This window comes from Pimephales promelas, chromosome 2 (assembly GCF_988280905.1).
Source record: "Pimephales promelas chromosome 2, fPimPro1.hap1.1, whole genome shotgun sequence".
Lineage (NCBI taxonomy): Eukaryota > Metazoa > Chordata > Actinopteri > Cypriniformes > Leuciscidae > Pimephales > Pimephales promelas.
The window spans coordinates 3,911,727-3,925,383 of record NC_142770.1 but is presented as its reverse complement, the minus strand read 5'-3'; the positions used below and the strand labels follow the sequence as shown (position 1 = coordinate 3,925,383).

Sequence of the window (13,657 nt, the reverse complement as noted above, 5' to 3'; positions counted from 1 at the left end):
TTAGTAGTAGGGAATCAGTAATGATAGTTTTAACATCTCCATAAACAGAACATAATTGACCACTCACTATTAAACATGTTTAACTCACGACTGCATGATTTAAAGGCACACATTTTAATCAGGCAAAACTGCTTCTCTTTTGAACTTCACTGCACAAATGTGTGTGTGTGTGTGTGTGTGTGTGTGTGTGTCACTCAAACCAGACTTCACCATAGGCTGCAGGATACTGTGTACATACACTTGTTATCAGTGACATTTTTGTTGATTTTGTTGTCAATATTTTGATGTTTGACAGCTAAAAATATGCCAAATTTAAAGAAACTGCACAAGACTCATATCTGTAACATGTTTTTGGGCTTCCACCTTGAAGTTGAGCATGCAAGATAATAATAAAAAAAATATATATTTCTGTCAAATGAAACCAAAGAAAAAAGAAATAAACCAGACGAACTATGTCACAGTTTATATGAATATTTGAATTTATAAAATATTTTCTTAAATAAATTCCTATCATCCAGCCCCCTCTGCCCTTCCTCTTTCATCCTCATCCTTTTTACCAAAATCATGTTTTAGGTGGACGGATTAATACAGTACAAAGAACATCACAATAATTCAGGATGTTGAAAAATAACAAAGTATTTTCTGTTAACCAAATGCTTTTTAATCTTCGCTTTTGCTTCAATGAAAAGTGCATCGTTTTATTTTGTGTGTTGTGACGTGGATGTTCAAGTAGGCCAGATATTCACAGATTATTTAATATATCATGATGAATCACAAGTATTTACACATATTTGTCTCTCTCACACACACACACACACACTCTCCCCCTGTAAAGTGAGGAAACAGTAACACACTAAACTGGCGAGTGATTTGACAGCGTTATCCGCCACAGTTGATTTTTTTATCACATTTGTTAATTTCAATCCCTGGTTGCAACACATGACAGAACTAAAGGAAACACTTAAACAATTACAGGATAATATTTAATGAAGAGTTTAAGGTTGAAGTTTTTTTTCTTGCAACCCATGTTTCACTAAGGGCTTCACTTATTCTTCGTCTCAGGGGAAAATGAGAGAGTGTTGCACAACCTTTCAATAGTATGACTGGATTTCTAACAATGGAAATCTTAATCCAAATTGGTGGAGTGTCCCTTTAAGGACTTTGTTGCAACCAGACCGTTTGAGTTTCATTTATAAATCATCACACAGAATCACTGATAATAACAGGCTTATTTAAGACAGTGCTTCTCTTGTGTTGTTTTAATTCAGAAATAAAGAATAGGTGTCTTTACATTCACAAACATCAGAGAGAAAACACATATCTGTGTTTAACTGAATCATCAATCCTGAACATGTGTTTTTCCTTCTGTGAATCTGCTTCTTTCTTTCAGGAGAATGATGTTATAGAAGCACTGCCACTTAATCAGAGGGCTGAGACTGCATAGACGGATGATAATAGATGGAAACCTCAGTGAGACTGAGACTACTGGGATTTAATAGAAACATTAGTAATTATTATATAAATAGTTTCCCTGAAAAGGAATTTAAAAAGAAAAGTTTCAGAATATACTTGTTTCAGAATATTCAAAGAAAATGTATTTGATAAAAAATTGAATGTTTATGTTCACATAACTAAGAAAAAAATGTTTGTTAGTTTCTTTCTTAAAAAAAAAAATTAAAACATTTGAAAATTTGTACATTTGTAACATTCAGAAAAACATAACAATGATAAAGTTAAGAAAACGTTCTCAGAACATTGTTGTCAGTGGTGAAAGAGAGGAACGTTCATGTTGAGTTTTGGATGCCAATGTTTTACACCTCTATTAACCAGCTAACCTCTCAATCAACCATCTGTGTTAACTCTAAACCGACAGTTTTACTCAGAGAAACACCGATACACTCTACACTAGTGTTTGGTGAACAACATTTGTGGTTAAAGATCCAAGGTTCATTATATATAACAATTTAGTTACATAAACATATTTGCCATTTTGTAGCAACCAAATATGTTTATGTAACTAAATTGTTATATATTTCATAACGATTACTGGCTATGTGCTAATGGTGTGAATGGTTCCTGCATTCATACAATAATAGCATTTATAAATGTTATCATGGCGCCTATTTTTAAAATTTTGAATTGATAATAATTTCCATACTGTAACACAACCTCAGATATTGTGTGCCTTAGGCTCTGAGCCAAAGATCTTTAGATTGTTTCTTTCATTTAGCATTACCAAAGGAAAACGTTTATCGGATATGCATGGCTTTCATTCAATGGAAAAAACGTTTATCGTATATGCATGGTTTTCGTTCAATGGAAAAAAAAAACGTTTATCGTATATGCATGGTTTTTGTTTAATGGAAAAAAAAACGTTTATCGTATATGCATGGTTTTCGTTTAATGGAAAAAAAAAAACGTTTATCGTATATGCATGGTTTTCGTTTAATGGAAAAAAAAAACGTTTATCGTATATGCATGGTTTTCGTTCAATGGAAAAAAAACGTTTATCGTATATGCATGGTTTTTGTTTAATGGAAAAAAAAAACGTTTATCGTATATGCATGGTTTTCGTTTAATGGAAAAAAAAACGTTTATCGTATATGCATGGTTTTTGTTTAATGGAAAAAAACGTTTATCATATGCATGGTTTTCGTTCAATGGAAAAAAAAAAACGTTTATCGTATATGCATGGTTTTCGTTTAATGGAAAAAAAACGTTTATCGTATATGCATGGTTTTTGTTTAATGGAAAAAAAAACGTTTATCATATATGCATGGTTTTCGTTTAATGGGAAAAAAAACGTTTATCGTATATGCATGGTTTTCGTTTAATGGGAAAAAAAACGTTTATCATATATGCATGGTTTTCATTCAATGGAAAATAACTTGTTTCTTTAATTTAGCATTACCAAAGGAAAACGTTTATCGCATATGCATGGTTTTCATGGAAAATAACTTGAAATATCTGTATATGTACAGTGAGGAAAATAAGTATTTGAACACCGTGCTATTTTGCAAATTCTCCCACTTAGAAATCATGGAGGGGGTCTGAAATTGTCATCGTAGGTGCATGGCCACTGACTGTGAGAGACATAATCTAAAAAATAAAATAAAAAAATCCAGAAATCACAATGTATGATTTTTTTTAACTATTTATTTGTATGATACAGCTACAAATAAGTATTTAAACACCTGAGAAAATCACTGTTAATATTTGGTACAGTAGCCTTTGTTTGCAATTACAGAGGTCAAACGTTTCCTGAGGGCTATCACAAAACCAAGATAGCGGATTAAGCCTGGATTTTCCAGATATCCTGGCTGAATTAAGCCGGGACTCTGTTTCACGAAAGCAGTAGCGCATAAGTTACCATGGCGATTTATTCTGTGCAGCTAGCCTGCTCCAGACCAGGCTAACAGCCAGGTTTAGTCAATCCTGGTGCCTTATCTGTTCAGTCAGCGGTCACGCCGATCAGAAACCAATGTGTTTTGTCAGTTATTCTGTTTTGTCATCTATGTGTTCAGCGCAATTTTTATCAGTCTGCATTAAAATACCTCAGATACATATTGGCATTCAGTCAAGTATAGCCTACTATTATTATTGTAACATTATGATGGTAGCCTACCATTAACAACTATAATAATAATTATCCATATGGGCATTGTTACTATTCAATTTTGTTTTGAAATCTGCTGTTGTTCTAAGTTTGACAGATAGGTCTTTAATAGGCTATTGTATGTGATGAGGGAATTAGAGAAATGGCTGATAAAGAAGCAAAAGTTTTGTCAATCAAGTCAGGCAATATAAGTAGCTCTAAACACATGTTTCGTCCTTTACAATGGCATGCCCATTTTTGGATGACATCTGATGAAGCACTTATATTGAGAAGGCCTTTCAGACGTGAAAGAGTGTTTCGGGACAGGTCTGACCCATTGGCTTTTCCCGACAATTACCAATTACCTGCAAGAGCGTTAGGGTAGAAGTGGAGGAAAATGCCCCCTTTAAGGAAAATGTGACATTACTGTAAAACAAAACATAAATGTGACTAGAATTGCCATCCCAGTTTTTTAGTGTCTTTGGCAGGAGTTTTTACCAAATATTAAAATTGCTCAACCTTCATAATTATTATTTTTTTGACTGAAAATATGGGGTGGGGTAAAACACCCCCCAACGGTGGGGTAAAATGCCCCCTTTCTTACCAACCAGTTTACTTCATAGATCAACAGCAAAATGAACATAATTTTTAATCTCTAAAAGTAAAAGGCAAGTAATGCAACAACATAATATATATACCTATTAATATTTATTTCAGGAATGTACAAAACAGCCAAATTTCTAACATTTGAATATTTTGATTTCTACACGAGGCCTATAATTGATGTAGTATTTGTTCATCACTATCATCAAGAAAAACAGAAAACCCTAAATAAATATTAAACATAAATTAGTATATTAATACTGAAATATATTACATAAATGCATTAAAAGTCACTGTGTTTTATCATTGGGTCACCTAACCACCTTCCATCATTGCATTCACCAAGCTAGCTAATGCTCACTTGGGGTAATTTTTTTACGGCCTAGTTATACTGCATTAAAGTGTAAAATAAAGACTTTGATGAACAGAAATATGTTACTGAAGTAATTATGATAAAGAGAAACTATGCCCCTGGGGGGCGTTTTCTCCCACTCTACCCTACTGCTTTTCTGGGGATGTGTAACAAAAAAGAGGAACATTAATAAGCTGTGTAACATAAATTAATCAGCTGTCAGCAGTGTTGGGTACTAATTACTCTCTCTAAAAAGTATTTAATTACTTTTAATTACTAATTACTTTCAAAATCCCATATCAATCTCAACCAGCTGAATAATACAAGGATAGGCATGAATCTGTTTTAATTCTTTCAAATAAATACTATAAAATTGCATGAATTATCCTTAAACTGACCACGGTGGAGATTACATTATAAAAACATACTTTTTAGCATCAGACAATACATTTTGATGTTAAACCCACTACTGTTTTATGTCTGATCTCATGACATTTCACACTTTTTTCATACATATTTTACAATAATTTATACGAATTTGTACGAGTGCGGTCGTAATGTTTTCCTCATAAAATGCATACGAATCGCTGTGAGATCGGATTGATCTATACACAGTTTTTACCTCAATTACATCAGAAGTAACTGTAAATAAATTACAGATAAATTAAGAGTAATCCCTTACTTTACATTTTCAAGGAAAAGTAATGAAATTAAACCCAACACTTGAAGTATGGCGCACGCAACTTATCCATTGTAGCATCGATGAATCTGTGATGGACTGTGTGGTTTGTTGAAGAAAACTGTTGACTCCCCCTTATCTGGATTACTTACACCTGGCTTGACATAGCCGCTCCTCCTGAGCCTGGTTTGGCCTTTGTGAAACTGATAAAGCCAGGATGCACTGATCACACTAGGTCAAGCCCAGCTTTATCTCTTATCCTGGATTTCTAAATTCTGCTTTTGTGAAACAGCCCTCAGGTGCTACAGGTCACTTCCTACTTCCTACCTCCCTCACCTGTGCCCACTACTGCCTTCACGTGTCTAAATCAAACATTACAATTATTAAACTAACCAAAAATAAAGACTAAACATATAAATAAAAACAATTAACTAAACAAACAAAGAACTTTACCAAAATATGCAGGCCTATACATATTTCTAATGTAAACAAAATCATAATAATAAGCAATTTAATTAACAAATTACCACTAATGAAAGCAAAGTAATGTAGCTTCAAGTTCAACAACAGGATCAGGAATTACTAGAAAGTGGTGAGAACGAAAGCAGAAGACTCATTTGTATTTATTTATTTAATTATTTTTACAAGGATATGAATGATGAAAAGAATATAATGTAATGGACATTATGATCATAAACCCGGAATATACAGTAGCCTAGCATTAGTGCTTCTGGACGCATTGGAACCATAAAGAAGAAGATTACTTTCCCTTTCGTCGACCAGGAAGTGACATCTGATCTCTTTTAATTACTATGATTCTGCCCGATCTCAGCTGTGTATCAAAATCTGGAATGTTTTTGTTTGTTTGTTTTTTGTTTTTTCAAGAAATTGATGAAAATGAAGCTTCTCGTTTGTTTGATGTTATTCCTCAGGTGTTTACTCGGTCATGGTAAGACTTTTAGACCTAGTCTCTCTTCTTGCCGAAGTTGTTTTGTGAACTCTAATCCTAGGCAAAATTGACATGCATTCACGTTTGTATTTTGCAGTGTGTTTTGACCATAGATGCTCGATAATGGCGAAAGTAGACCTGGGGCCAGTTGCGTAAACATGTTAAGACAGTGTCTTAAGAAGTTTGACCAGGAGTTAGTTAGGGGTAGCAGTCTTGCTGTTCAGTATCAAATTAGACCAATGTACGTTATGTAACTTTAAAAAGTTATGAACAGTTTTGAAGAAAAAAAATGGATGACTAACTTGTAAGACTAATCTAGCAGTTTATGCAACTCGCACCTGTTTTGTAGTGCACTAAATTTATAATCGACAGAAATTTATTTATCCTTTGTTTTTTGCAGTGTGTGTGTGTGTGTGTGTGTGTGTGTGTGTTTCCCTGACCATTATAAGATTATGATTATTATTATTTTTTTAACATTAGGCCTGTATTGTTGTTACCCAATCTCGGTTCTCATCATGGCGCAGTATGGGTAGACACAGTTGAGACACTTTTTGCGTTTTGATTTTTCACACAAAAATAGATACTGAAAAGACGTCAATTTCCACATGACATGCCACATGATATTTCATTAGCGTAGACTAAGATATTATCAATCAAATAATTACTCGTAAGTAGTTTATTTTCCAAAATTTGCTCATAAAAATAAGGTGCTTTTTGTCTCCACATATGGTAGTTGAGACACCCATTCTGCCCTAAAAGCAAAAAGGCAGTAACTACGCAGAGTGCAGAACTGAGAAAAATGACTTTTGCTAGGGCTTTTTGCATTATATTGTACAAGCGACTACAATTTTTCTCTAAAACGAGACGCATTTAAGATAAGACATTTTGTCACATAACAAAGGATGGCTTGAATGTCATGAAAATTGTAATAATTAATGCTTTACCAAAACTGCAGTTACTGCCTTTTTGCTTTGTAGGGCAGCATTTTTAATGATGTAAACTAAAGGTAACTAATCGTTCATTGAAAATATAATAAATAAAGACAAAAAAATAACAATTGGGCAACACGTTTGTTTATTCATCCATTCAAATTCATTAATTTTATTTTAAATAGGCAAGCACTGGTTCAATTTTATAAAACAGAAACAATATATTTTAGATATTCATTAATAATACGCAGTTTAATGATCACAAATACCAATTTTTTTATTTCATTTGCGGCTTATGCTGGCTAATTATGACATTTAACCTGTTATCATAACACTGCACAACTAAACAGCGTGTGACGCAATAGAACTCTGTTGAAGTGGGAATCCTTGAAGTGCTTCGGGTCACTTCATCCAACAACCGAAAATTTTGACTTGCCCTCTCGTAACTTCTGCATCATTGAGCTCGGACTACAAAATCGGAGCGAGAGATAATAATGGCGGATTGCTCAAAGTGTTAAACCGATAGTCAATGCATGTCCTTATTTGGCAGTTCCGCTGCAAATACTGTGGCGTAATTATTCAAAAAAAAACTCATAGAGAACAGAAAAATCTCAACAGGTTGAAAAATATGACCAAAACAGAATATAAAGATATAAACGAAGCACCTGAAGAGAATAATTTCATCTTTTCTGTACTTATAAACACTGCAAATATACAACAAAATGCATATAAGGGCTAAAAAAGTGGATTTAGCATGATATGTGCCCTTTAAATATTTGCCTATGAGTCCTTCATAAACCTCAGTGTGGAAAATGAATCTTAAAATCATACAGTCACTGCTGAAATGCATTGGTTCAAAAATGTAATGTTATGTGAAATAGCTTATTCAGGACCAGATAAAAAAAACATGAATTTTTTGTGATTCCTTCTTGTTAAAATGAACACAGCACGTGTTATGCAAACGTATGAGCAGAATTATGAACCAGGATGTTGTTTGTATGATGATCATCAAGTTGCATAAGATCCTTCATGAGACTCATGTATGATTGTCTGATGAGTGAATGTGTGAATCAATGATGATCATCTGATGTTTGATTACATGTTACATTATAAATCAAGACAGATTTCTCTATTCTCAATCTTTATGAACACTGTCACAGCACTTTCCTGATATATAACGTTGTTCAGCTCATAATGAACTGTTCATTTCTTCTTCAGGTGTGTCTGGTGTTGATACAGAAGAAGTGTCAGTGTCAGTGATGGAGGGAGATTCAGTCACTCTACACACTGGTGTTCAACCAAACCAACAAGACAATATTAGATGGTATTATAAAGACACTCACATCGCTCAAATCAATAGAGATCTCAGTTATAACTGCACAGATGTTCAGTGTAATAAAGACACTGAGAGATTCAGAGACAGACTGAAGCTGGATCATCAGACTGGATCTCTGACCATCATGAACATCACAAACACACACTCTGGAGAATATAAACTGAAGATCAGCAGCAGCAGAATACTTAGCCGCATAATAATAAGAAAAAAAGGCAAAGCCATAAGATGCAAATTCATGATAATCAAAATGTTAAGCATCAGAAAAAGATCCCGCAGCAAAAGATCCAGCAACAGAGTCAGTGGAAAGATCTTCATTGTTTCTGTCCATGGTGAGTCATTATGTTAAAAAGCAAGTCTTGTAGCAAGTCTTTATCTGTAAAATCTCATTATTGTTCATATAAGTTACACTTTTGCTAAACCTGTTTTAGTTTCGTGTTCAACATTTTCATAAAGAGATATGAATTGAGCATTTTAGTCTAAATCTACAGAATAAAAGCATCAAGCCGAACTACCTTTGCAACTTTTCAGTGATAATTCGGTAACGCTTCATTTTACAGTACTTGCGTGTACTTACTGTGTACTTAGAAAGTACTGCTAATATAAGGTAAGTACATGGGTTAGGGGAAGGTTCAGAGTTAACAGTTTTTACCCAGTAATTGTAATTACTATAATAAGTACATAGTATGTGCATGGGTAAAAGGGCAAACTTCCTTAAATCAGCACCAATGTTGGAAGAATGATTGCTATCAAATCTCAAACCGATGGGATCAGATTGTTCCCCGTTGCAGAATAGGCCATGCTGGATGACACACATGTTTGTAATACTAGGAGAAGATCCATCAAAATATTATTTCTGTCAAAACTCTTTATCATTGAATTATCAAATTATTTTATTTGTATTTATTTATTTCAAGCAAAGAGCGTACCAACAAAAAAGATGAACAATAATAATAGTAATAATAATAATAACTTATACACTTGCTTGAAATGGAGTGGGGAGAAATAAAACTTATTGAACCCACCCCTGTCTATCAAAGAATTTTTACAAACAAAATATCTGCTTCCATCAATAATCTCAAAGAGAGAGAGAATTTTTTTTTTTTTTTAAAAATGGTGTGTTGGCTTTACTTAACTTTTTTGTAAACAGGTTCCACCAGTTCCACATAACTGGGTTTCGTTAAACAAACATAATTTGTTCATGTAACTTCATTATCATGGAAGTCATTTAGAGCCATCCAATTAAACTCAGTGTAACAAATTATGTTTGTTTAACAAAACCCAGTTATGTGGAACCAGTGGAGTGAAACCCATTCATTTCAATGGCTTGCGCGGTGCAAGGACGTTTTGTTGCTTCATCGGCAAAAGCGCAAGCGGATCTAGCTAGACCGGAAACAAAACAACATGCACTACGCTGCGCACACTTGATTGGGCTTGCGAGCCGACCAAATAGTAGGTTAATGTTACGTTTTGAGTGAATGGCAAGTGCGAGACCCCGAAATGGATGCCAATACGATTCTGAACGTTTACTTTTAAAAAGTTGCCAAATGGTTCCATTGACAAGACTAAAGTGATCTGTGAACACTGTATAGGCCTATGCTAATGTTGTTTTCGATAAAACACATTTGCACAAAACAAGCCAATCCACTTTTCCGTGTTGATAACAGCATTAAAATGAGAAAAAAAATAATGGGACAAAAAGAAATCAAAAGACATTTAGAATAGATAAAAATGTGCGATCAATTGTGATTAATCGTGAGTTAACTATGACATTAATATGATTAATCGCGATTAAATATTTTAATTATTTGACAGCACTAATATATATATATATATATATATATATATATATATATATATACACTCATCATTAAGAAGGGGGATGTAGATTATGTTGATGACGTATAGGATGACGTAGGAGGTCTAGTAAAAAGCAGAAACGCGGAAATTCGGGAGAAGTGAAGAATAATAATAAAGAGCAGACCTAATAATAAATAATGATAAAGAGTTCTACACGAGGTGTCAGTGAGTTTGTACACACATCTACAGATTTTAACCCTTTGATAAACTTTTTTATATTCAGTTTATTCTATTGAATATTTTAAAAAAGTTCAACCAAACGTAGTTTAAGTTTTTAGCAATAATAAATTAAACACTTGATATAGTTTTACCCTATCTTTGCCAGCTTCAAATAAACAACATGACAATTTTATGATTCCTTCTTGTTAAAATGAACACTGCAAGGGTTATGTAACCTTCTGAGCAGAATTATATATGAATAATTCTTCTGATGTTTCTGCATGTTACATTATGAATCAAGACAGATTTCTCTACTCACAATCTTCATGAACACTGTCACAGCACTTTCCTGATATATAACGTTGTTCAGCTCATAATGAACTGTTGGTTTCTTCTTCAGGTTCGTCTGGTGTTGATACAAATGAAGTGTCAGTGATGGAGGGAGATTCAGTCACTCTACACACTGGTGTTCAAACAAACCAACAAGAGAAGATTAGATGGTATTATAATGAGACTCGCATCGCTCAAATCACAGGAGATCAGAGTAAGATCTGTACAGATGATCAGTGTAATGACGACACTGAGAGATTCAGAGACAGACTGAAGCTGGATCATCAGACTGGATCTCTAAACATCACAAACATCAGAAACACAGACTCTGGAGAATATCAACTACAGATCAGCAACAGCAGAGTCAGCGTCATGAGGAGCTTCAGTGTTTCTGTCACTGGTGAGTTTCCTTTAATCATTCAGTGCATTTTCACTTGATTAGTTTTATAATACAGCCTGAAATAGTGTAACTTAAATCCTCCCAGTAAATGTTTTCATTTTTGGATAATCATGACGTTATGCACATCAAAGACTGACAATTTTCACATTGAGTTTTGTCACATTATGAATTTTACAATTTTGAATTGTTTTGTTAATGATAAAGAAAAATGCTCAATATTAGTCTGTTCTCATGTGAATCCGCTGATTTCGCTGCTGTTGCTCAAACACACACCATTTATCGAATGAATCACATCATGCAAATATTGAAAGCATAAAGGTGTAAATATCAGTCAACAATATTGATTATAGAGTGTTGATTATCAGTTGATCTCTAGTAATAATGGGTGTGTGTCTTCAGCTGTTCCAGATCCAGGATTTTCTCCAGTTGATATTCCAGTAATATGTGCTGCTGCTGCTGTTGTTCTGCTCGTGGCTGTGGCTGTGATTTACTATCTCTGCAGATCAAAACAAACAGGCAAGTATTACATACAGCTGATTGTAGAGAATATAAATAAGATATTTAATGTGCAAAACAATCTTTAAAAAACATGTATAATTATGTATTTTTATTCTAATTGACCAAAGAGTTTGTTGTTCAAACAGGAAACAGGAGACGGCGAGATGATGATCATCCTCAGGTGAGATACTGTGAGCTCTGAATCTCTGTCTGTGAAACACTGACTTTACTACAGATTGACATTTGTTAGTACTGTGTATCAGGAACCAGTTGCATGAAAACTCTTTTTTGACTGTATCCTTAAGGGGAAAATTTCCCTGAGGAAAGTCATTTCTTTACCCCAGTGTTTATACTAAGCGTTACACGATAGTTTCTGACAAAAAAACAGCAATAGGTAATCAGTTGCGATAGTTTTAACATCTCCATAAACAGAACAACCGACCGCTTACTTATAAACATGTTTAAGTCACGACTGTATAATTTAAAGGCACACACTTTCATCAGGCAAAACTGCTTCTCTTTTGAACTTCACTACACAAATGTGTATGTGCCACTCAACACAGACTTCATAGGCTGCAGGATACATTGTGTACATACACTTGTTATCCTTGACATTTTTGTTGATTTTTGACAAAACATCAGAGAGAAAAACACATATCTGTGTTTAACTGAATCATCAATCCTAATCATTTGTTTTTGCTTCTGTGAATCTGCTTCTTTCTTTCAGGAGAATGATGTTCCAGAAGCATTGCCCCTTAATCAGAGGACTGAGACTGCACAGGAGGATGATGATAATGGGACGTCCCATAATGAGACTGAGACTCCACAGACGGATGATAATAGTGAAAAACCTCAGTGAGACTGAGACTACTGGGATTTTACAGTAACAATTTATTTTTTTAATAGTTTCACTGAAAGGGAATTTAAAAAGAAAAGAGGAATTGGAAGAAGATCAGAATTGAATTCTCATTATGGGGTGAAATTGTTCAATACCAGCGACTTGATGTTTCTCGCCAAAACCAATTTCAAACAAAGCAAACTATTACCAAACTATTATGGGGAACGACTGATGACTGAAACACTGCTGAATCACGACAATTCTATTGGCCGGCGTCAGCCATGATGTCGTGCTCTAGTGCGACCAGGAAGTATAAGAGGAGTGCAAAGAGATATCTGTGGGACTGATTCAGAGAACAATGTTGAGGTGTGTTGGGACTCAATATGGGCTAACCTCAAACATGTTTCCGGAAACCCTAATCATCGGTTGATTCATTTCAAGATGATCCACGGGTTGTATCTCACTCCCAGGAGGCGTCATTTGATGAAGCTTTCCACCTCTCCTAGATGTGATTTGTGCTCTAGTGGATGTATTGGGACTTATATGCACGTTTTTGGATTGCCCGGAAGTCAGTGAGTTTTGGAGACAGGTTTCCAATACGTTGAAAGACATTTTGGAGTTGGAGTTATCATGCTGTCCGAGACTCTTGCTTTTAAATGATGACTCCTCTTATACTCTCTCTTTAACTCAGAAAAAGTCACTTTTTTGTGGACTCACTGCTGCTAAGAAAATGCTTGCCTTACGCTGGAAACCCCCACATTCTCTGGTGTGGACTCACTGGATGCACTCTTTCTTGGACATTGCGAACATGGAGCTCTCAGTGGCAATAAGACATGGAGCCTCTCATAAGACTATTTCATCATGGTCAGGTCTCATTTCAAAAATTAAGGAACGTCTTTAAAATCTATATCTCATATTTTTATTTTTTCCTATTGTATCTGGAGTGTGATCTGCACTGCTCTTAAAGTGTATTTGCTCTGAATGCATTATTGGGAGATGGGGGTGGGGGGATTTGGTCGCCTTGGGAATATGGGGGGGGGGGGATGTGTTCAGAATGTTGTTTATGTCTACTTTTGTTTCTGTACCAAACATTCTCTGATTCAATAAAAAATTTGATCACAAAAGAGTGCCT

The 13,657-nt window shown here is 34.5% G+C and overlaps 1 protein-coding gene across 1 annotated transcript; it reads left to right on the top strand.

Moving 5' to 3' along the window:
* Positions 1-5,942: 5,942 nt before the first annotated feature.
* LOC120486674 (uncharacterized) lies at positions 5,943-13,445 on the top strand. Its single transcript, XM_089121203.1, has 6 exons — positions 5,943-6,178; positions 8,326-8,772; positions 10,860-11,189; positions 11,589-11,705; positions 11,834-11,868; positions 12,415-13,445. The coding sequence occupies exons 1-6, from the start codon at positions 6,121-6,123 to the stop codon at positions 12,544-12,546; spliced, it is 1,119 nt and encodes a 372-aa protein (XP_088977329.1). The 5' UTR covers positions 5,943-6,120; the 3' UTR covers positions 12,547-13,445.
* Positions 13,446-13,657: the final 212 nt, after the last annotated feature.